A 25,035-nucleotide genomic window follows, 5' to 3' on the forward strand; every position below is an offset into this window, starting at 1 on the left:
GTATTATAATGACATGTGCAAAGAGCTGGAGATAGAAAACCAAAAGGAAAGAACACGCTTGGTGTTTCTCAAGCTGAAAGAACTGAAGAAAAAATTCAAGGCTTGAGTTGCAATAGTGAAGGATTCTATGGGGAAAATACTAAATGACACAGGAAGCATCAAAAGAAGATGGAAGGAATATACAAGGTCATTATACCAAAAAGAATTAGTCGATGTTCAACCATTTGAAGAGGTGGCAGATGATCAGGAATCAATGGTACTGAAGGAAGAAGTCCAAGCTGCTCTGAAGGCACTGGCGAAAAACAAGGCTCCAGGAATTGATGGAATATCAATTGAGATGTTTCAACAAACAGATGCACCACTGGAGGTGCTCACTCATCTATGCCAAGAAATATGGAAGACAGCTTCCTGGCCAACTGACTGGAAGAGATCCATATTTATGCCTATTCCCAAGAAAGGTGATCCAACCGAATGTGGAAATTATAGAACAATATCATTAATATCACACACAAGCAAATTTTTGCTGAAGATCATTCAAAAACGGCTGCAGCAGTATATCGACAGAGAACTGCCAGAAATTCAGGCTGGTTTCAGAAGAGGACGTGGAACCAGGGACATCATTGCTGATGTCAGATGGAACCTGGCTGAAAGCAGGGAATACCAGAAGAATGTCTACCTGTGTTTTATTGACTATGCAAAGACATTAGACCGTGTAGATCATAACAAATTATGGATAACACTGCAAAGAATGGGAATTCCAGAACACTGAATTGTGCTCATGAGGAACTTTTACATAGAAGAAGAGGTAGTTGTTCAGACAGAACAAGGGGATACTGATTGGTTTAAAGTCAGGAAAGGTGTGAGTCAGGGTTGCATTCTTTCACCATACCTATTCAATCTGTATGCTGAGCAAATAATCCAAGAAGCCGGAGTGTATGAAGAAGAACAGGGTATCAGGATTGGAGGAAGACTCATTAACAACCTGTGTTATGCAGATGACACAACCTTGCTTGCCAAAAGTGAACAGGACTTGAAGCACTTATTAATGAAGGTCAAAGACTACAGCCTTCAATACAGATTGAACCTCAACATAAAGAAAACAAAAATCCTCACAACTGGACCAATAAGCAACATCATGATAAACGGAGAAACGACTGAAGTTGTTAAGGATTTCATTTTATGTGGATCCACAATCAACACCCATGGAAGCAGCAGTCAAGAAATCAAAAGATGCATTGCATTGGGTAAATCTGCTGCAAAGGACCTCTTTAAAGTGTTGAAGAGCAAACATGTCACCTTGAAGACTAAGGTGCGCCTGACCCAAGCCATGATATTTTCAATCGCATCATATGCATGTGGAAGCCGGACAATGAATAAGGAAGACCGAAGAAGAATTGATTCCTTTGAATTGTGGTGTTGGCGAAGAATATTGAATATACCATGGACTGCCAGAAGAACGAACAAATCTGTCTTGGAAAAAGTACGACCAGAATGCTCCTTAGAAGCAAGGATGGTGAGGCTGCATCTTACATACTTTGGACATGTCATCAGGAGGGATCAGTCTCTGGAGAAGGACATCATGCTTGGCAAAGTACAGGGTCAGCGGAAAAGAGGAAGACCCTCAATGAGGTGGACTGACACAGCGGCTGCAACAATGGGCTCAAGCATAACAACGATTGTAAGGATGGCGCAGGACCGGGCAGTGTTTCGTTCTGTTGTGCACAGGGTCACTATGAGTCGGAACCGACTCCAGGGCACCTAACAACAACAACAATGGTACTGACTTTAATTCCCTATGTCTTGTTGCATATTTTCCTCCTATATTTCATCAGTTTTTTAGGTCTCTTTCCGCAAGTTACCAAGGTCACACTGTACTTTATTTCTGCTGTTCAGAAAAGCCATAACCTTGTGGATGACCTCCAGCAACAGCTAAAATATTAACAGACTACTGATTCCTCTAAGACATGGAATTAAAACATGCATCAGGACCTGTGGCTTGAAAGGTCACTTTAAATGTCCATTTACACTAATGTCAAATCACTGAAAATTGTCCCGAGTGCCACTCTCAAGTCAGTTAGTCAAATGACACAGAATTTAAAATAGATTTTTATAAAACAGAAGTATAAAGGAAAAAGCTTTCAATATAATTAAAACTTATTTTTTAATAGTCAATTTCAGTAATTTTCAAAGAAATGTAAATTAAACAAGATGCCAAAAAATTTGGACTAACAACTTCACAAATATACACATATATATTTATAGATAATACCCAGTATTGGATTTGGGCAGGAAACAGACACTCAATCCAGTGCTGATGGGAATGGAAATTGACACGTTTCTGGAGGGCTACTGGGCAATATGAGTGAAAAGCTTTAACAACAAGCATTCTGAACCAACCATTTCACTTCCAGAAATGTAAATGTACCCTAAGGAAACAATTATGGATACACATAAGGATTTGGTTTTAAGGATTTCCATCATAGAACAATTCCTATAACAAAAGAAACAAACCAGCCTTCACCCAGCAAGGGACTGCCTAAAGAGATGATGGCCCATCCACACGGTGGAATAGTATTTCGGCCTTATAATTGATGCTGTGTAAGTGTATTTACTGGTTTGGAAAGATGCTGTTAAGTGAAACAAGAAGATATGTACACTGTAATCCCATCTTTTGTAAAGGCACATTTTATATATTTCCCAAATGGAAAAAAAGGTCCAGAAACACACGCACCAAAACGTTAACACTTGTTAACTCTGGGTGATAGGATTATGAATGGTTTTTATTTTCTTTAACTTACATTTTCTAATAATACATTGATACGATATTTATTCTGGGTTCACTGGGTATATTTATTCATATAATGGTATTTATTATGTTGAATATAAAAATTAATAACAGGCATCTTACTTTGATTTTGAGGTCTTTGTTATCCACGCAACCAAATATTAACCTCAAAAAGCCTAACCTACGCTGCAAAAGCCAGCCAGAAACTGCTCTATAGCAATGTAAATTTGTCTTATCCTGCTAGAAAAGGACTGTTGTCAAACCTTTTCCTCCTAGTTTAAATCTCAAAAAGTCTCATGGCTACAGGTGGGTGAAGGGCCAAATTATTAGCAGCTGGGCTAGAAATAACCTGGTATCAGTTGATCTCATTCAATGGGGAAGGCAAGGTTCAATCACATTAAAATTAGCCAGCAGCAGATCTTGTTTATTTCTCCCTCTTCTTCTTTTTCATAAAGGAGCCCTGGTGGTACAGTGGTTAAAGCACTCGGCTGCTAACTGAAAGGTCAGGGGTTCAAATCCACCAGCTGCTCCTTGGAAATGCTATGGGGCAGTTCTACTCTGCCCTACAGGGTTGCTATGAGTCGGAATCAATTCGGTGGCAACGGGTTTTTTTTTTTTTTTTTTGAGCCATTTGCTTTTTTCAGGAATCAGAACAGTTTCCCTATAAAACCCATTGTGTCGAGTCTAATCTGACTCATAGTGGCCCTATAGGACGGAACAGAACTGCAGGCCATAGGGTTTCCAAGGAGCAGCTGGTGGATTCAAACTGCTGACCTTCTGGTTACAGCCGGGCTCTTAACCACTGCACTGCCAGGTCTCCCTATAAAAACCAAACCAAACCTGTTGCCATCGAGTCGATTCTGACTCATAGCGGATGCTACAAGGTCTCCCCGTAGGCATATAGAATAACTGCTCAGAATAAACCCTACATTTCAATTTCTCTGAGTTCTGAATTATCTTTGAAACAGTCAGCTGGCTCTCTGGTCATCAGCCTGTAGCTTTTAGTGGAACGTGCCCGATATGTATGGAGTGCCTCATGAAGGCAAATCATTTTCCAACAGATATAATCTCAAGGATCCGTTGTATGGAAACCATTTCCTGATCCCAGCAGATGGCTGCTTGATGATTTGGTTTCTACAAAATTCAATTAAGGCAATAAAATTAGTCTAATGAATGATTTCATTATCAAGAAGGAACACCAGATCTTGAACTAGAAATATCAGACTTGAGATTCAGCTCTGCCACTTTTAATCTTAGTGTAACTTAGTGCCACTTTTAAGTCTCTCAAGTTGGTTTTCTCAGCTATAAAACAGACAGTAATCATGCGTGCTTTAATAGAACTCACTGACGTAAAACAATCCATGTGAAAGTGATTTACAAATGATAAGCACTTTATGAATGAGTTAAATATAGCTACCTGTTCTTCCCCATGCATCTATCAGTTTGTCATGCTGTGGTGGCTTGTGTGTTGTTGTGATGCTGGAAGCTACGCCACTGGTATTTCAAATACCAGCAGGTCACCCATGGTGGGCAGGTGTCAGCAGAGCTTCCAGACTAAGGCTAGGAAGAATGACCTGGTGGTCTACTTCTGAAAAACTGGCCACTAAAAACCTCATGAACAGCAGTGGGACATTGTCCGCTACAGTGCCAGAGGATGAGCCCCTGAAGCTGAAAGGCACTCAAGACAGGACTGGGGAAGAGCTGCCTCCTCAAAGTAGAGTTGACCTTAATGACATAAATGGAGCAAAGCTTTCAGGACCTTCATCTGCTGATGTGGCACGACTCAAAATGAGAAGAAACAGCTGCAAACATCTACTAATAATCGGAAGGTGGAACGTACAAAGTATGATTCTAGGAAAATTAAAACCTAAAATCAAACCTGTCGTCATCAAGTCAATTCCGACTTATAGCAACCCTATAGGACACAGTAGAACTGCCCCATAGGGTTTCCAAGGAGCGGCTGGTGGATTTGAACAGCTGAATGCTTAGTAACTGCGCCACCACGGCTCCCTAGAAAAAATGGAAGTCATCAAAAATGAAATGGAATGCATAAAAACATCGATATCCTAGCCATTAGTGACCTGCAATGGACTAGAATTAGCCACTTTGAATCAGACAATCATATGGTCTACTATGCTAAGACAGACAAATTGAAGAGGAATGGCATTGCATTCATCATCAAAAAAAAAAACAGTTCAAGATCTATGCTGGAGTACAAAGCTGTCAGTGATAGGATAATATCCATACGCCTACAAGGAAGACCAGTTAACACGACTGTTTATTCAAATTTACACACTGACCACTAATGCCAAAGATGAGGAAATCGAGAACTTTTCCCAACTTCTGCAGTCAGAAATTGATCAAACATGCAATCCAGATGCATTGATAATCACTGGTGATTGGAATGCAAAAGTTGGAAACAAACAAAAAGAATCAGTAGTTGGAAAATACAGCCTTAGAAAAAGAAATTATCCCAGAGACCGTATGATAGAATTTTGCAAGGCTGATGACTTTCTTCACTGCAAATGTCTTTTTTCACCAACATAAATGGTAACTATACATGCAGACATCACCAGATGAATACACAGAAATCAAATCGACATCATTTGTGGAAAGAGATAATGGAGAAGCTCATTATCATCAGTCAGAACAAGGCCAGGGGCTGACTGTGGAACAGACCATCAATTGCTCATATGCTAGTGCAAGTTGAAGCTGAAGAAAATTAGAGCAGATCCACGGGAGCCAAAACACGACCTTAAGTATGTATCACCTGAATTTAGAAACCATCTCAAGAATAGATTTGACACACTGAACACTAATGACCAAAGACCAGATAAGTTGTGGAGTAACATAAAGGATATCATACACAAAGGAAGCAAAAGGTCATTAAAAAGACAGGAAAGAAAGAAAAGACCAAAATGGATGTCAGAAGGGACTCTGAAACCTACTCTTGAACGTCAAGTAGCTAAAGTAAACGGAAGAAATAAGGAAGTAAAGGAGCTTAACAGATTTCAAAGGGCAGCTCGAGAAGACAAAGTATTATCATGAAATGTACAAAGACCTGGAGTTAGAAAACCAAAAGGGAAGAAAACGCTCAGCATTTCTCAAGCTGAAAGAACTGAAGACAAAATTCAAGTTGTATACTGAAGAATTCTTCAGGAAAAACACTGAATGACAAAGGAAGTATCAAAAGAAAATGGAAGGAATACACAGAGTCACTTTACCAAAAAGAATTGGTCAAAGTTCAGCCATTTCATGAGGTAGCATATAACCAAGAACCGATAGTACTGAAGGAAGACGTCCAAGCTGCACTGAAGGGAATGGCAAAAAAGAAGGCTCCAGGAATTGATGGGACATCAATTGAGACGCTTCAACATACGGATGTTCCACTGGAAGTGCTCACTCATTCATATCAAGAAATTTGGAAGACACCTACTTGACCTACCAACTGGAAGAGATACATATTTGCACCCATTCCAAACAAAGGTGGTTCAACAGAATGTGAGAATTATCAAACAATATCATTAACACCACTTCTAAGTAAAATTTTCCTCAAGATCACTCAAAAGGGGTTGCAGCAGTACACTGACAGGGAACTGCCAGAAGTTCAAGCTGGATTCAGAAGAGAAAGTGGAACGAGGGATATTATTGCTGATGTCAGATGGATCCTAGCTGAAAGCAGAGAATACCAAAAGGATGTTTACACCTGTGTTTTATTGACTATGCAAAGGCATTCAGCTGTGTGGATCATACCAAATTATAGATAACACTGCGAAGAATGGGAATTCCAGAACATTTGTGTTCAAGAGGAATCTGTACATAGACTAAGAGGCAGTCGTTCAAACAGATCAAGGGGATACAGCATGGGTCGAAGTCAGGAAAGGTGTGTGTCAGGGTCGTATCCTTTTACCATACTTATTCAATCTGTATGCTGAGCAAATAATCCAAGAAGCTGGACTATATAAAGAATGGAGTATCAGAATGGAGGAAGACTCATTAACAACCTGCAATATGCAGATGACACAACCCTGCTTGCTGAAAGTAAAGAGGGCTTGAAGCATTTACACATGGAGATCAAAGACTACAGCCTCCAGTACGGATTGCACCTCAACATAAAGAAAACAAAAATCCTCACAACTGGACCAATAAGCAACATCATAATAAATGGAGAAAATCCTGAAGTTGTCAAGGATTTCATTTTACTTGGCTCCACAATCAACTAGGAAGCAGCAATCAAGAAACCAAAGGATGTAGTGCCTTGGGCAAATCTGCTGCAAAAGAGCTCTTTGAAATGTTAAAAAGCAAAGATGTCACTTTGAGGACTAAGATGCGCCTGACCTTAGTCCATGGTATTTTAAGGTATTTTCAATTGACTTACATGCATGTGAAAGCTGGACAATGAATAAGGAGGACTAAAAAGAATTGACGTCTTCGAATTACGGTGTTTGTGGAAAATACTGAATATACCACGCGCTGCCAGAAGAATGAGCAAATCTATCTTGGAAAAAAGCACAACCAGAATCTCATTAGAAGCAAGGATGGTAAGATTTTGTCTCATATACTTTGACACGTTATCATGAGGGACCAGCCCCTGAAGAAGAACATCATGCTTGGTACAGTGGAGGGTCAACAAAAAAGAGGAAGACCTTCAATGAGATTTAATGACACAGTGGCGGCAACACTAGGCTCAAACATCACATCGGATGTAAGGATGCTGCAGGACTAGACAGCATTTTGTTCTATTGTACATGGGGTCGCTATGAGTCAGGACCGACTCGACGGCACCTACCAACAACAACAAATCTGCTCTTACTCAAGTGCCATGTTTTTTTATGCCACTTATTATCGCATCCTCCTCCTTCTATAATAGCCCCCCAATTCTTTTTGAGGAACACTCCTCCCTTTTCGTGGTCTAGGAGTGTAGGGCCCTCACTCCTGGCTTCAGATGGGGGTGGCTCAAGACCTAGTCCTGGAGAATCGGACAGCGAATGCCATCTCCATAGCCTTAATGATTGGTTCAGAGGTGGAATCATAACCCAAACCAGACTAATGAGCTTCAATTTTGGGACTTTTCCTGGAAGTAATGGGAAAGCAAAGCTTTCTTTCTGCTGGAGTTGCTAAGCTAAAAGGATTATGAAACTGGAGTTACTGGTGGCTATCTATGTCGCCACACACTAACAGTCTGCCTAACAATGAAGCTAACAGAGGGAAAGCAAAGCAAGATGGAGCAAGGCAGGTTCTGACACACTGGAACACCTCGATTCAGCCATGCCTATAGCTGGAAACACCTCCCTGGTCTTTTCATTTATTGAGCAAATAAATTTCCCTTATTTTTACATAAGCCTGTTTGAGTTGTGTTTCTGGGACTTGCTAACTCTAGAGTCACTTCTTTTTTTGCAAAACAATTTGTTCTTTCACTAGGAACATTAAAACTACATACAGAGAGAATTTTATGGAGCTCAGAGAATGAAAGGCGTGGAAGGTAACAGTAGGGACAAATGGTTCTGGACAAAAGCAGCTCTCCTTCACACCTGCTCTGTACCTCTTATTCCCTTGCTTGGCACTCAGTGTCCCCACCTCAGTCATTCAGGTATGACTATCAGAGATAAGACAACAGACCTACCTCTGGTGGGTATACAAACTGTAACAATCTTTTTCGAGGGTAACTTGGAAATATTTAACAAAAGCCTTTAGAAACATTCATATCTTTGTGTCAGATATCCTTCATTTCTCCCTCCAGGTCTACTCTCCACACTTCTCTACCCTGCCCTCTGCCCCAAATGAATTACATCAACAGGCTTCATGCCCTCTGGTTTCTGACAGGGCTCCTCGTCGGGAGATAGGAGGAAAGGAGAACAATGCAGAACCCTGGTCAATGAATGGGAAGCCCCGACAGGAGTTGAGAAGGAGAGAGGAGACAGAGGGAGAATATTCTCCTGGTCTCCTCTCCACTCTATGCTTGCTGCCTCTTTCAATGGGTCCCTCCTGTTATCCTTTTGAGCCTATGGATAGTGAGAGCTCAGATGCTGATACCCTAGATTCCTTTGTGGTTTGTCCATACCATTATAAATTAAGTGCTTTATAAATAGACCCTTCTTGCATCATCCTATTTTGCTTGTATTTTCTGTTTCTAGGTGGGATGTTAACTAACCTTTTGGCTGAGCAATTTTATTCTAGAAATGTATCCTAAGGAAACAATGAGAAAAGTAAAAAATGCATAAGGATATTTGTAGCAGCATTAAAACTGGAAACAATCTAAATATTTAACAATAGGGAGCTGGTTTAATATATAAGATGATCTACATAATAAGATATTATGTAGTCATTAAAACTCAGGTTACGTGGCCGAGACCCTAATTTGGACTTTTAGCTTCCAGAACTGTGAGAAAGTAAATTTCTGTCTTAAAGCGTAAATAAATAAATAAACAAGCAAACGAGACAAAGGCAAAAAAAAAAAAAAAGAAAAAGATCAGGTTACAAAAGAATACTTAATGATGTGGAAATATACTTATAAAACATCTTAAATGAAAACAATACGCCCAGCATGATTCCAATTTTGCATATAAAAATGACTAGAAGGATATACCCCAAAATATTAATAGTAATTATCATTTATTTGTGAGATTATGAGTAGTTATCTTTTTATTGTTATAATATATATATAACAACCTTTGTCAATTAATGTTTTTCATGTGTACAATTTAGTGCTATCACTTACATTACTCATGTTGTGAAACATCACCAACAATTGTTGCCAAATTTTCTACCACCATATTATGGGTGGTTTTAATTTTCTTCTTTGTCCTATTTTTTGCATTTTTCAGATTTTCTGCAATGTTCGTGTATTATTTTTGTAATTAGAAAAAATAAATCCAGTAAATATATGTTTGTAAAAAAAAATTATGGCTAAATTCTGCAACACCCAGCCCCCGCACACCCACACACGTACACACACGCCAGTTCAAGAATCCAACAATGAAAACTAAGCGCCCGCTAGCCCAGAACATGTGCACAGCTGCTGTGGCTACAAGCATCGAGAGCATGCTCCGCTGCGTCCGTAATCAGCCCCACGGGTGCGTGCATTCCAGCTCTGAGCCCCAGGCCTCATCAGATTTCCTTTGGGACACAGAAGTCAGTCCCCCAGCAGCCATTGAGGAAGACATGCTCTGTAAACCCCAAAACCAGCTCTGGTGCACCACTGAGGAAAGGACAACCAGAATGCCTTGACTGGGGATCAAAGGGGCAACAAAGAATCGGCCAACCTCTTGGGAATCTTCAACAGAGACAGTACAGCACAATAGAAAAGAAAAACAAACAAAAAACCCTCAACCTTGGAAAGACCTAGGTTTGAATCATGACTGAACATCTTAACAGCTGTATGGCCTTAGGCAAGCTTTTTAACCTCACTAGGCCTCGGTTTTCTCATGTTTAAGATGGAGCTAATATTACTTATCTCACAGGTCATAAGTATTAAATTACGTGAGCAGAGAAAATGGTCACTAAATAGTAAAAACAGTAGTCAATATTAAAGGGAAAAGTGCCTCTTGGGCCAGTAAGTCCCAGAGGCTTGGCTTTGGTGTACAGGTGAACATGGTAACAACCGGTAGACAGAGGTCATCTGGTTTTGCTAGACTGTCTCATACTCAGCTGGCAATCAAAACACACTCTTTTGGTAAGACAAGCTACCTGTAGTGGGTCCCAGGTCCAGGCTTGAGTCATTCAGCTCCTCCTCCTCTTCCCAGAAGTACTGTGGCGGCTGCAGAATCCGGGACTCTTCACTCTCTTCACTGGGGAAGCCAGAGCCAGGGGCTCCCAGGCCAGCTCCTAATCCCATGGCCTCACTGGGCTCCTCTGAGTCCAGCGGCTCCAGACCAGTGGGCAGCAGGAGGTCCAGCAGGGAGGTAGAGGTGAGGCCCTCTGGGCCAGGTTCATCAGACCCAGCTGCATATGCACCCAGGTGCAATCCTGTGCAGACATAAAAGCCAAACAGTTATGAGAAGCAGGCAAGGCCAAGGAATATAGATGGAAGATGCAGCAGGTTTAGACATTTCTCCAACAACAAAGAACCCAGAGGTGTGTTTGAGGGCTTCAAAGGACACTCCTAAACATCCAGAGGCTGCAAGGGGATTCTGAGATGCCTTTTTCATTTCAAATAGGGCAAACTGCTTAGCCCTTCCTATAGCAGGGGCAAAAGAGAGACAGGCAGATTGGCAGGAGATAGTAAGGAATCAACTGAATCAGTGTTCCACTGGGCTATTGAGTACCACTCTTTGCCAGCAACTGTACTAGATGCTGACAGTACAAATACAAATGAAGACAGGGTCCCTGCTTTTAAGGACCTAGCTTCATGTGTGGACATCGCGCCCCAGGCTTTTGCCCTATGCTGAAGTGTGGTCAACTTCGTTAAGAACAAAATCAGTTAAAGAACCATGTGAGACCATTGGTCAAACTCATCCAGTGTTGGTAGTTTGAAAATACTCAGTTAAAATCTTGGATCTTCTCTCTTAATTTATCAAGACACACAAATAATCAAAAGAAAAACACCTCAAATTAAAGGGAAACTTTTTTCTCTCTCATTCATTAAGAACAGGAATATACCCCTATTTGTCAGTTTCAAGGAGCCCTGGAGGCCCAGTGGTTAAGAGCTAGGGCTGCTAACCAAAAGGTCAGCAGTTTGAATCCACCAGCCACTCCTTGGAACCTATGGGGCAGTTCTACTCTGTTCTATAGGATCACTCTGAGTCGGGATCAACTCAACAGCAATGGTTTTTTTTTTTTTCTGTTTTGGTCAGCTCTATGACTTAATTACTAACTTAATGACTTAATTACACGATTATTACAAACTTGCCATTTTCTGAAAAACTGTTTAAACCCCCTGGTCTCAGTCTCATCTGAAAAATTGATGAAGTTGGATGAAATGACCTCCAAATTATTTTCTAAAACTAACATTCAATGATACAGGAAATAGGGGTCTAAGGTCATGTCAGATTCATCTCAGAATTTCAGGAGTCTATGCCCTGCTCTACCTCTGATCTGCCCTGAGACCTGGTGTGACAAGAGTTCACTGAAATTTTTAGGGATGTTTATAACAAATGCTTCATAAGCATTATCTGATTTTTAATCTTTACAACCACCTGTTGAAGCAGTAGACCATAAGTGTGGTATGAGCCAACACAGAGCTGAAAAAACAAGAGCATTCCAGTTTGTTCTAACAGAAATACAGTGAGTATTTAGAGTATAATGGAGTCTTTACATACCATGCACTGGTTGGACAGCAGAGGACCAACAATACTACATTCAGTGTTGGGGAAAGCATTCCGGGGTAGAGTGAAAGAGGACTTAACAAAATAAAAAGCATCCAAAAGAAAATAAACAGGTCTTGAAATCAGAGAGAGAAAGATGGTTGTTCTAGTAGAGAAAACTTCAGGCCAGAAAAGCCAATTTATATTCTGATTTCCCCAGCCAAATAACTCTGGGTAAATTATTTAACCATCATCAGCTTCAGTTTCCTCATCTTTCAAACAAGGACAATAGAAGTATTACAACAGAATACAGACCTCACAGAGTGGGGAGTATCAAATGAGGTAATCTCTGTGAAGTGTGTGTAAACTGCTCTACAAAAAGCTTCACAAATACGCTACAAGTGTAAGTATTATGATCCTACACAAAGAACAGAGAACTAGGGAAGTTCTTGGTTGGCAAAGAGAATATTTAAGGCAGACGAGGGTCAGTGTCTTCTAATAAAATAAAAGGCTGATGCGAATAACAAAGATCAGAGTTATTCTATGTGGCTTCAAAGAAAAAACTAGGACTAAAGGGTAGAAACACAAGTATCAGAGCCTCAAAAAGAATTTAACCAGAAGCAGGATAATGCCTATGGTCACCTCTGACTCCAAGATTCATGAAACTAAGACTCTCAACTTGTCTGCGTACCAGCTTTTCCATCTGTAAAACAAGGCTGACAATCTTTTTCTGGAAAGTGCTGAAACCAGTAATTCAGGGACCAAACTTTGAGCTTTAGAAAGTAAAGTCATAAACTAAAGGAAGGGTACACTGTGATGCTGGGATCACGCCTTGAGAACCACTGTTTTAACCCACTAAATTTTGGGATTATACAGAAATAGCAAATTGATACACTGAGAAAAATTATGAGGTTCTTCTTTCATATCAGAGTAGGGTTTGAATGGTTACATCCCATCCATCCAGTTATTCAACCAAAAGCTTTACTGAATCTTTACTTTGGACTAGGCATGATGTAAGGCCATATATATACAGAAATAAGATATGGTCCCTGTCCCCAAAAGGTTCAGTTTCTAGTACAGAGACAGGCAAGAAAACAAATAATTACGGTATACTGTAATAATTCCTGTGTAACTGTGCTTAAAGCACAGGGGAAAGGAGCAGGGGGGAGAGATCTAAAGGGTGATGAACTAACAGAATTAATTATAATATTGTCCTGGCTGTCCTCATGACACTATAAAAGAGAACAGAGGCCTGAGGAGGAAAGAAAAAAATGACACTGGAAAGTTGCAAAGCTCAGACTGGATCTGAGGGATGTTCACTTTCTTGTTTTCTAGGTAGACAATGATGGCGGTTGTGTTGTTGTGTGCCATCAAGTCAATTCTGACTCATAGCAACCCTAACAGAGTGGAGCTGCTCCACAGCATTTCCCAAGCTGTAATCTTTATGGGAGCGGATTGTCAGGTCTTTTCTCCCATGGAGCAGCTGGTGGGTTCCAAGCACTTAACCACCACACCACCAGGGCTTCTTAATAATGGGGGTACACTACCTAAATGCCTCTTGTTTCACAATAAAGAAAAGAGATGATTACAAAAACAGAGGCTCGCAGATTAGTAGGAGGCCTTTCGAAATATTATTCACAGTGTTTTATATCTGAAAGAAGAGTAGCGCTCTATTAGGATCCCCTATTATTTCTCCCTGCACTAATCTCTCCTCTACATTGACCTCTAGAACAGTGTTTCTCAGACTTTAATGTACATGTGAGTTGCCTGAAGATCCTGATTCAGTAGGTCTGAGTGATGCTGCTGGCCCACAGACCACACTGAGTAACAAGAATCAAAGAAATCTTCCTAAATGCAAATCTGTTATATCACTCCCCTGCTTAAATTCCTTCAATAATCTCCCATCACACCAAGAGCACACAGGCCAGGTCCTTTAATATGGCATAGAGCACCTTATATAAACTGATACCTGTTACCTCCTCTGCACCCTTGGCAGCCACCTACCACTTCCCTATCATACTTTATGCTTCATACGAACTGAAGCACTAGCAATTTCCAGAACATGACAACCTCTTTTGCCTTCTGGGTTTTGCCTTCTTCTTGGGACATCCATTTCTTCCTGTCTCTCTCTTTTCCTACCACGTACCCACCTACCTCTTACTCCTGCCTCCAGCCTCAGCTTCTTTGAGCAGCTTTCCCTTATCACTACTAATCTGGGCTAGGTATCACTCCTTAGCCCATTACCACAGCCTACTGAAAATATTCCCTCTTCTCACTGAATTTTAATAGACTATCATACAACCTCCCTCACTAAATGGTGAGCATTTAGTCGGTATGTCCTTTGTGTCTGATCAACGTTGTAACTCCAGTGCCTTGCACAGTCTCTTATACACAATAAAAAAAAAAAAGTCTGAGCAGGGGTCCATAAAGCCCATTGCTGTACAGTCAATTCCAACTCATTGTGACCCTATAGGACACAGGAGAACTGCCCGTAAGGGTTTCCAAGAAGCACCTGGTAGATTCAAACTGCTGACCTTTTGGTTAGCAGTTGTAGCTCTTAATTACTACACCAGCAGAGCAGGTGTGTTTATTTCTAGGTGATAAGACACCTCTGGGAGACACTTTTTAGTCAGTGTACTCTTTCTGCACAGGACTGTGGTCTGAGGAATTTTTTGGGTCTATTCCCTACCATTCCCATGACTGAGGCTCGTTACTCACTCTCTGGACCCTCTCTTTCTCCTCCTGTCATGGAGAAGTCAGTCTCCCTCTAACACCTCTCCATGTCCCTCTTTGTCTTTCCTAACCAAGGGTCCTGTAGAAACTAACAAAGATTTGATAACATTGGTGAAAAGATCTGTGTGACTCCCTAAAGGACCGAATTGCTGGGCCGAGGGCTGTGGGGACCATGATCTCGGGGAACATCTAGCTCAACTGGCATAACACGGTTTACAAAGAAAACATTCTATACTCTACTTTGGTGAGTAGTGTCTGGGGTCTTAAAAGCCTGTGAGCGGCCATCCAAGATACTCCACTGGTGTCACCCCTTCGGGAGCAAGGAAGAACGAAGAAAACTAAAGATACAAGGGCAAGATTAGTCCAAAGGACTGATGCACCACATCTACCATGGCCTCCACCAGACAGTCCAGTACAACTAGATGGTGCCCGGCTACCACCACTGACTGCTCTGACGAGGATCATGATAGAGGGTCCAGGACAGAGCTGGAGAAAAATATAAAACAAAATTCTAACTCAAAAAGAAAGACCAGACTTGCTGGCCTGACAGAGACTGGAGAAACCCTGAGAGTATGGCCCCCAGACACCCTTTCAGCTCAGTAATGAAGTCACACCCGAGGTTCATCCTTCAGCCAGAGATTGAACAGGCCCATAAAGCAAAATGAGTCTAAAGGGGCACATTAGTCCAATGGCAGAGACTAGGAGGCAGGAGGGAACAGGAAAGCTGGTAATAGGGAACCCAAGGTTGAAAAGGGAGAATGTTGACATGTTGTGGGGTTGTTAACCAATGTCATAGAACAATGTGTGTACTGGCTGTTTAATGAGAAACTAGTTTGTTCTCTAAACTTTCATCTAAAGTACAATAAAAAATTAAAAAAAAAAAAAAAAAGATGTGTGTGAAAAAGGAATCTGGTACTTTCCTGGTTTTTCACTCCTAAACAGAAGCTGATGTTCTCCAGTAAATGATTCCATTTCCTTGAAGTTATTTTACCCTATGATGATTATTTTGTCTTTATACAGACGTTGATATTTTCAAAGGCCTTGGCAGTGGGTAATTATTTGGGTAATTAGGAGAAGTTACTTCTTTTCAAATTTGCCTACCATAAGATTATACTAAAATAGTATCTGAGACCTAACCATTCTGTGTATAATTACTTTTGCACTTAATAATTAACCTGCCTTAATTGAGACCCCACCTGACTTAAAATTTCAGAATTATACTCTTTGTGTAGTTGATTCCTTTTTTTCTCTAGCACCTATAATTTTCTGTTACTTCATCCCTCTCAACAGAGAGGGGGAAAGAAAAAGAAGGCACAAGAAAAGGACCGGGGAATCAGCCTCAAAGAATTGAAAATGTGACTCAAACAAACTCAGAAAAATAGGTAGATGAAACAGGTTTATACCCTTGGGGGGTTGGGAGGGTGAGATGAATGAGGCCCTAGTAATCCCCACATTTTATCTCACCGTTCCAAATCAGTCCTTGCAATCTGCTTCTGATCCAAGCGTCCTTTTCTGATTTCCACCATCAGTTACATCTCCACCCCCTTCTAATCAGCAGCTTTGAAGTCCAGATCCCCTGAAGCCCTTGCCAGACACCAATAAGGGAGCTGCCCAGTGGCATCTGTCACACAGCCCCCATCCCCTGAGTGTCAGCCACAACAGAGATTGTCTAGCACTATCACATGAGTGTGTGTGTGCTGGTATGTGTTTGAGAAATAATGCTAAAAGGTCCTTACAAGGTTTCCACACGAAGATGTGTGTGAAGAAGACATACTGCTAGACACACACACGTCCTCTAAGCATGGTGGTAAGAATGTGCGTCATAAAGTATGTACGGGAGGGAGGAAGACGGGAGAGAGTAGAAGGGAGCAAAGCTGCTGACAGGAATCCAGGTTAGTCATATAAAAGATATAGGCAGGATAGCTGTGCATGTGTCCTGACAAACTTTGCTGGCTAGTTCCAGTGTGATGTCACACAAAGAAAGGGCAGAGCAATTAATATTTATTTGTTGAACCTCACCTTCCTCCAAAGATGATATGTAAGGACATAGGTATATGTATGTGAGTACTGAAAAATACTGATGGGTATTTTTTCTGTGCCCATCACTAAAATCTTAGATTTGCTGAATAACCCTGGATTGACTGTGAAGAAAATGCACTCTTACTGAACTGCGCCTTCCCAGGACATGCAAACAAGAGAGTGGCCCCTTTCCCCTTCAGCCATTTTCCCTGGGATTATTTCACTAGCAGCCTCATGGCAATGCCCCCTTGACCATCTCATTGCCACCATCAAGCAAAGAATGCTCTGCTTCTCATGTAGAGGCCACATGATCACCCTTCAGAAGTTTCTCTTTCACTCACAGACATAGGCACACAGTGTGTACGTGTCTTTGTAGGTTAACTTCATAGGAACTACCTAGTAGCCAGTGTCTCATACACACTCATACACATACATACACACATGCTATGGCTCTGTGTGTACATTAGAAGTTACCCAAGTCTCCCTGATAAGCAGAGGCATGCATGTGTGCACACACATACACACTCATCCCAGCACTCTTCTCCAGCAACACCAACCATACCTTAAACACATACTTTCCCCACTGCTGTGTCAGCCCTGTGTAGCAGCTGTTCGGCCATGTCCTTATTCGACCCACCCTTGCAGACAAACCTTCTTCCTACCCCTATTTCATGGTGGTAGCCACACGAGAGCTGTCTCATAAGCTGGCACACTTGTGCCCACCAGACTTGCTCCAACACACACATCTAAATCCTGTGTCTGCTACCCCGAAGCTGTTTGGCAGAGTCTATGTCTTTCTCTCTCACACAGACACATTCGTTTCACACCTGTCCATACCCCCACCCTATCATACACCTACACCTACCATGCCCTTGTGTAGCTGCTGGATAGAAACCACTCATTTCTCTCACACACACCTCCCTTGGGTCAACTGAGTAGAAGCTATTCGGCAGTGTGTCATTGTCACAAACACAGACCTTCACAGTGCTATTACACATTTTTTTTTTTTTTGGATCAGTTCCAAATACAGTAGCCCAGCATAGTCTAGGAGAAACATTCACAATGACACACACACACATTACACACTCCTTTCCAGTAACATCACACACACGTAAACCTACACTCCCCTGCTCCTGTATCAGCTGTGTATAGAGGCTCTTTGACAGTTTTGCTCTCTTAGCTACAGACATTCCTACCCCTACACCCTGTGTGGTGGCCACATGAGACCTTTACAAATGCTGTCTCTCCATCGTTGTATGGCTGTCACAAGGAATCTAGCCAGCAGGGTCCCTCTCTTTCTCACACATATGCTTCCCTTCCTCCCCTAGTGCACACACACACGTCTTTACTCTTATGTGGCAGCTGAGTAAGAGCCTTCTAGCAGTTTAATTGTGCAGACACACATGCACCTATAACCTTGTGCTGCACCTGTAAGGATCAAAGGATTCCACTGAGTGTCTCTCGCAGATTCACACAGGATCACATCTTCACTTTCCTGTGTCTGTGTGTGTATGGGGGGGGACACGTGAGCTAGTGGTGGCATCAGTGTTTCTCGGTCTCACACACACACTCACACACGCCCCCAACCCCTGTGCACAGAAGCCATCTCTCAGGTGCGTCTCCTTCACACACCTAGGTGCACGCTGTCGAATATCCGTGTGTGTCGTGGACGGCCGCAGGGGGACTCAGCCGTGAGACGCACACTCATGCCCCGAACCCTGTGCAAGGCAGCTTGTCTCCTTCACACTCCGGGGCGCACGCTGTCGCGCTCACACCCCCCACCCCCGTGCCTGTGTGTGTGTCGGGGACGGCCGCAGGGGGACCAGCGTGACTCGCACGCACTCACACACTCACACCCCGACGCCTGTGGGGACAGGAGCCATCGCCGGGTCTGTCTCCTCCACACGCCAGGGCACCCGCTGTCCACGATCGCCCTCACCCCTGTGTCCGCGTGTGTGTGTGTGTCGGTGACGGCGGCGGCGGCCCAGCCCAGAAGCACGAACTCGCCGCCGCGCCACTCACGCCTCACCCCTTTGTGTGGCTGCCGCGCGGGAGCTGTCCAGCAGCCCGGCAGCCCTGCAGCCCCGCGGCCCCGCAGCCCGCCGCCCCCCGCCGGCGCCGCGCCGCTTCTCCTCACACCCTTGTCACACACCAGTCACACCCCCGGCTGCGCGCGCCAAAGCGCTGGGGCTGAGGCTGAGGCGGCCGGCCGGCCCGCCCGCAGGCTCGGCCCGCCCGGCCCTACCCGCCCGGCTCCGGCCTGGCCGTGCACTCACCCCCGGCCAGCAGCAGGAGCAGCGGCAGCAGCACGGCGGCCCGCAGCAACCGGCCCATGGTGCAGCCGTCGCCGCCCGCAGCCGCAGCGGCGCGGCGCGGGGGCCCGCGTCAGGGGCGGTGCAGGCGGTGGCGGCGGCGCGCGCCCGCCCATTGGCCCGCGCGGCCGTCACTCACGCCCAGCCCCGCCCGGCCGCGTGCCGCGGGCGCGCCCCCGCCACGACGAGGTGGGCGCGCGGGCGGCCGCGCCTCCACCTCAGGCGCCGCGTCTGGCCGGCCAGTCAGCGCTTCCAGAGGGCTCGGCCGCTTGGGCCGCGGACAGCCCTGGGTCGGAGCGCCTCGCGCCTCGCGGCCTGCGGCCACCGGAACCCAGCGCCAGGCTCCCGGCCTGCCCCAAGGGGCTGGCGGTGGTGGGCGCGTCCGGGGTCGTCCTTTCAACCGTGCGGTCGGAAGCACTACTGAGCCTGGTCAGTTGTCACGTCGGCGATGGGACCTCGGAGAAAGAGCTACCCAAGTGCGCAGTGTGGCCATTACCGGTAATGGTAATCGTACATCGGAGGTCAAGGGAGGGCGCAGTGGAGGAGTGGGGCCAGGACAAGACCTGGGACTAGAATTGAGGGAGCCTTGACCAGGGGGCCAAGAGGGAGCAAGAATGGACTGAGCGCCAGAAGGCCTAGTTCCCATCTTCACTTTGAGTCGGCTCTGAGACCTTGAGCAAAGCTCTTCGCAGCCCTGGGCCCCAGTTACCTCCTCTGTTAAATGAGGGCTTTGGATTATTAAGAGTTCCTGGGTGGGACAGAGGGTTACGGAAAGGTTGGAGGTTCGACAGAAGCCCCTCAGAAGAAAGGCCTGGCGATCTACTGACAAATCAGCCATTGAAAACGCTGTGGACCACAACTGTGTTCTGACACGCATCCACGAATCCGAATCGACTCCAGTGCAGCCTGTTTGGTTTTAATGATTTTGGATTACTAGTCCAACATATGCTTCTTTTTGGCCAACTGAAATGTATTCATTTTGGTAAACTAAAATTCATTCGTGTGCCAAACACTATGGTAGTAAATAAAACAGGCACATTCCATCCTCATAGTTTAGTCTAGTGGAGAAGATAGAGTTTCAAAAAAAAGAAAAAAAATGACATATATATAATCATAATTACAATTGTTGCAAGTTCTGTTAAGAACTACCCAGGGCTGTGAGTCTAGAAGGAGCCTTTATAGTCACCATCCTGAAGAAACAACACCTGAAAGGATGAATGGGTGTTAGGTAGGAGGTGGAGTTTGAGAGAGAACATTCCAGACAGAAAAGCCCCCATCCTTTTAGAATCACTGCAACTCGTATATCTCCAGCAACCGTAATTTTGAGGAATCATGTTATCTATAATATTAGGAAAACATTTCTTTAAAATACAAAATTATTATATTGAATATGCTTTTTCAAACTATACCCTCACCCCTCTATCCAGGGGTATATCATGATACTTTGTAGATGATCTCAAAGAACTCTTCCAGGGCTAAATACTGAGGAGAAATAGGAGCTTAGAGCAAGGGATGGGTGGAGGGGGATAGGGAAGAAATGGATCAAGGGAAAGGAAACAATGTGAGCAAGACTAGGATCACATAGAAGGTTCTGGTTAGAGTGGGGAAAAAAATGTGGAACAAAATTCATATTCACAAAAAAGACCAGATTTACTGGTCTGAGAGAGACGGGACGAACCCCCAAGACTATGGTCCTTAGACACCCTTCTAACTTGGAATTGAAGCCATTCCAGGAGATCACCTTTCAGCCAAATTATAAACCCCTTAAAATCTGCTGCTGTTAAGTTGATGCTGAATCATAGCGACCCTGAAGGACAGAGCAGAACTGCCTCATCGGGTTTCCAAGAAGCGCCTGGTGGATTCCACTGCCAGCGTTTTGGTTAGCAGCCATAGCTCTTAACGACTATGCCACCAGGGTTTCCAAATTATAAACAGGCCTATAAAATAGACAATAACACCTCTGAGGAAAGTGCTCTTTAGAACAATCATCTATATGAGACCAAAAAGGCAACATCTGTCCAAAAGCAAAGGTAAGAAGGCAGAAGGGGGCAGGAAAACCAGATGAATGGAAATGGGGAGCCTAGGGTGGTATTGGGGAGAGTGCTGACACATTGGGAAGATTGCAAACAATGTCACAGGACAAGTTGTGTATAAACTATTAAATGGAAAATTAATTTGCTCTGTAAAGCTTCACCTAAAGCACAATTAAAAAAAAAACAGAAAGAAGAGAAAGTGACCAAAAGGTAGCACGATAATACATGGCATTTCTTACTTCAGGACTGTCAGTTTTCATGATTAGATGGGGAAAAGGGAGGGGTAGAAGACAAGGTGACTTATTAGCTAAATACCTTAATAGATTTTTGGTTAATCTGTACAAAGCAGTAAGTCTTTGTTGTTGTAAATGAGAAACTAAATACTGGGAAAAAGTGACTACAGGCAGTCCCCAGGTTATGAACCAGATCTGTTCCTAAGTCTATCTTTAAGTCAAATTTGTAGGTAAGTCACAACAGGTACATATGGTTCTTATTTAGCATCAGTTAGTCAAATGTTTGTCTTAGTATATAGTATATATTTTACCTTCCTCTGCATATAAAACACTTCAACACTGCCAAACCGCACAGTGTTTTATGAGCATCACAAAGTAGTGCATGTGTTCGTTATTACAAACCATTGTATTTAACTCAAATTTTTAATATAATAGGCTTTATGGCAGTCCGTCCTTAAGTATGAGTTGTACATAAGTCGGGCCTCCACAACCCGGTGATCGCCTGTAGTCTAAGAACATAATGAAAAGCAGTAACATAAAATTAGAATTTAAAATAAAAAGAAAAACCAGTCGCTGTTGAGTTGATTCCAACTCATGATGACCCCATGTGTGTCAGAGTAGAACTGTGCTCCATTGAGTTTTCAGTGGCTGATTTTCCAAAGCAGATTGCTAGGACATTCTTCTGAGGTGCTTCTGAGTGGACTCGAACTTCCAGGCTTTTGGTTAGCAGCCAAGCCCTTTAACCATTTGCACCACCCAGGGACTCCTTTAAAGAGGTTGTTATTTAACTCGCAGCACTGCATCATTCCACTTAGCCTGTGGTCAGTGTAAACTCCAGAGGCCATTTTACTTGGTGAATATTATGAATATTTTAGTTATGTCTGAAGTTTAGAACTAATTATGCTAATATAATTTCTGGGAGCAAGAAAGTTCTCAATATTTTGCAGCAATTCTGTATTTTCAATATTGTCCTTGTAATGAATATGTGTAATAAACAAAAGCCAAAAAAAAAAAATAAAATGTACTAGAAAGGTAGATGAGGACCTGGTAGGAAAAGATCTTGAATGTCATGATGAGAAATTTGGGCTTTATCCTATACGGAATTAATTTCTTAGATGGGAATCATGTCTGTATTTTAGACAGGCAATTCTGAAGCCAACAAGGAGGAAAGACTAGAGAGAGAAGAGGAGGCAAAATGACCATTGAAGAGATTGCTGCAGTGGTGCTGGTGACAGATGCCGAAGGCCTGACCTAGGGCAGGAGTAGCAGTGCGGTTACATTTGAGAAAATGCTCAAGAGATAGAATTAATAGGACTTGGTGATTGATTGAATTTGAGTAGTGTTGACAGCTGTTGAGCGCTAGTCTCTCTATATACAATACAATTTGGAGGAGACCTAGTTTATAACCAAAAAACCAAACAAAGCCTTTTGCCATCGAGTCCATTCCAACTCATAGAGACCCTTTAGAGGAACCCTGATGGCACAGTGGTTAAAATGCTTGTCTGCTAACTGAAAGGTTGGCAGTTCAAACCCACCAGCTGCTCTGCAGGAGAAAGATGTGGCAGTCTGCTTCCATAAAGATTTACAGCATTGGAAACCCTATGGGGCAGTTCTACTCTGTCCTAAAGTGTCGCTATGAGTTTATAACAGTTCACACAAAGTGTTAGCCCACAAAGCCTAGAGGGAACAATAGGATGGGATAGTTCCTATAAAGTGTAACACAGTTTTGGACTTAAAATGTATAGACTGTCCACAACAAGGGAGTTAATAGTCCTGGTATTAAAACTATTTGAACTTCATCAACATTATATGTTCATATTAGTCAAGTAACAAAGTTAAAACACACACATACACAGGGAGATGTCATGCAAAACAACTGATAAGACCAAGGGTATCTGTTTTAGATAAGAGAAAACCTGGGTGCATCTAGACCCATAATTTATTTCCTTCTTCCTTCCTCTTACAATGAAGAAAGTGTCCCTTCTTTATCACAGATGATTCTCCTCCACTTGGGCTCATCGTCACATTATTTGTCTGCTTTTCAAGGACTTCCATCTTACGGTTTCTCTTTTCTTCCCCTACAATGTCAGTCTCTCTTTCTCTCCTGGCACATTCTTACTAGATACAAAGATGACTGAGAATCGTAAAAATAAATAAATAAAATAACCTGGGGGAGATTAGCTCATGCTGCTGGCGCACTGAGTACATGAGCCTGCATTCTACTCAGTACATCCGACTGCCTCCTAGAAATGATAGGAAAGTTGTATGCATACAAATAAAGCCAAAACATCACTGGAACACAAGAAGAGATCAACTGGTAGATTTCAATTGGAGTCACTTGAAAGATAAAAAACCGATGGGATTTAATCAACGGAGTAAACCACAGCCCAAAATGCATGCCCTTCTAAATAACTCTTGGGTTAAAAAGTAAACCACTATAAATTTTAGTCTATTTAGAAATTAATGACAATGTGAGAACATTGCATATCAAAACCCATGAGATGCAGCCAGCAGTCCCCAGAGGAAATTTTATAACTGTTAAAAAAGCCCATTGCTGTCAAGTCAATTCCAACTCATGGTGACTCCACATTGTTTGCACCACCCAGGGAACTCCATTTATAACTATAAATACCTTTATTAGAAAACAAAAAACCCAAACCAAACCCAGTGCCGTTGAGTTGATTCCAACTCATAGCGATCCTATAGGACAGAGCAGAACTGCCCCATAGGGTTTCCAAGGAGCGTCTGGCAGATTCGAACTGCCAACCCTTTGGTTAGCAGCCGTAGCACTTAACCACTACACCACCAGGGTTTCCATTAGAAAACAAGACAGATTAAGAGTAAATAAATTGAACACTGAGAAGCTTAAAAAAAAAATTAACAAATCCATAAATTTCTATTGTTGTTGAAATAACAAAAACCCAGTAGAACTGACTAATAAAAGTCTGTTATTTGAAAAGATGAATAAAGCAGTCAAGTGTGATCAAGGAAAAAGAAGAGAAGACACAAATATTATTAGGAATAAAAGGGGGACAAAATTACGAGTAAGAATTAAAAATTACAAGCAAAACTTGATGTAACTTATCAATAAAATTTTAAAATCTAATTGAAATGAACATTACAGATTACTGAAATTTATTCAAGTAGAAAAGCTAAGCAGACCAATAACAATGGGGAAAAATGAAAAAATAGTTTAAAAAATCTAGTCCTAAAATAGGAAACTCTGGTGGTGTAGTGGATAAGTGCTATGCCTTCTAACCAAAAGGTCGGCCGTTTGAATCCACCAGGCACTCCTTGAAAACTCTATGGGGCAGTTCTACCCTGTCCTATCAGGTCGCTATGAGTCAGAATCGACTCAACGGCAATGGGTTTGGTTTTTTTTTTTTTAGTCTTAAAATAGACATACAGCCCATCTTGAGTGAGTATATTCTATCAAACCTTCAGTGTATGAACTCTCTCAGAGCAAAGTTAGAAAGCTTCCCAATCACTTTAAAAGGCTAGTATAACCGTGGTACCAAATAGCTAAGAACTGTGACAACACAAAAAAAAACTAACCTATTTTCACTGACACAGGTGCAACTTTCATAAATAAAACATGAGCAAGTTGATCTCAGCATTGTATTGAAAATACTTTCACCTTAGAGACATGAGATTAGTTTGGTATTGGAAAAATTCACC

General features: G+C 42.6%; 1 protein-coding gene across 2 annotated transcripts in view; it reads right to left on the minus strand.

The window, feature by feature from the left end:
- PODXL2 (podocalyxin like 2) overlaps positions 1-19,132 on the minus strand; it is a 54,542-nt gene extending 35,410 nt beyond the window's left edge. Inside the window, exons 1-2 of one of the 2 annotated variants that reach the window (XM_049862880.1) lie at positions 19,056-19,132; positions 10,472-10,750 (exon numbers count right to left, since the gene is read on the minus strand). In XM_049862880.1, coding sequence (XP_049718837.1) covers positions 10,472-10,750; positions 19,056-19,113 — 337 coding nt within the window. In that variant the 5' untranslated portion in view covers positions 19,114-19,132. Of the gene's footprint in view, positions 1-10,471; positions 10,751-19,055 lie in introns of those variants that run through there. The other variant, XM_049862881.1, reaches the window with a different exon arrangement.
- Positions 19,133-25,035: the final 5,903 nt, after the last annotated feature.

This window comes from Elephas maximus, chromosome 20 (assembly GCF_024166365.1).
Source record: "Elephas maximus indicus isolate mEleMax1 chromosome 20, mEleMax1 primary haplotype, whole genome shotgun sequence".
Lineage (NCBI taxonomy): Eukaryota > Metazoa > Chordata > Mammalia > Proboscidea > Elephantidae > Elephas > Elephas maximus.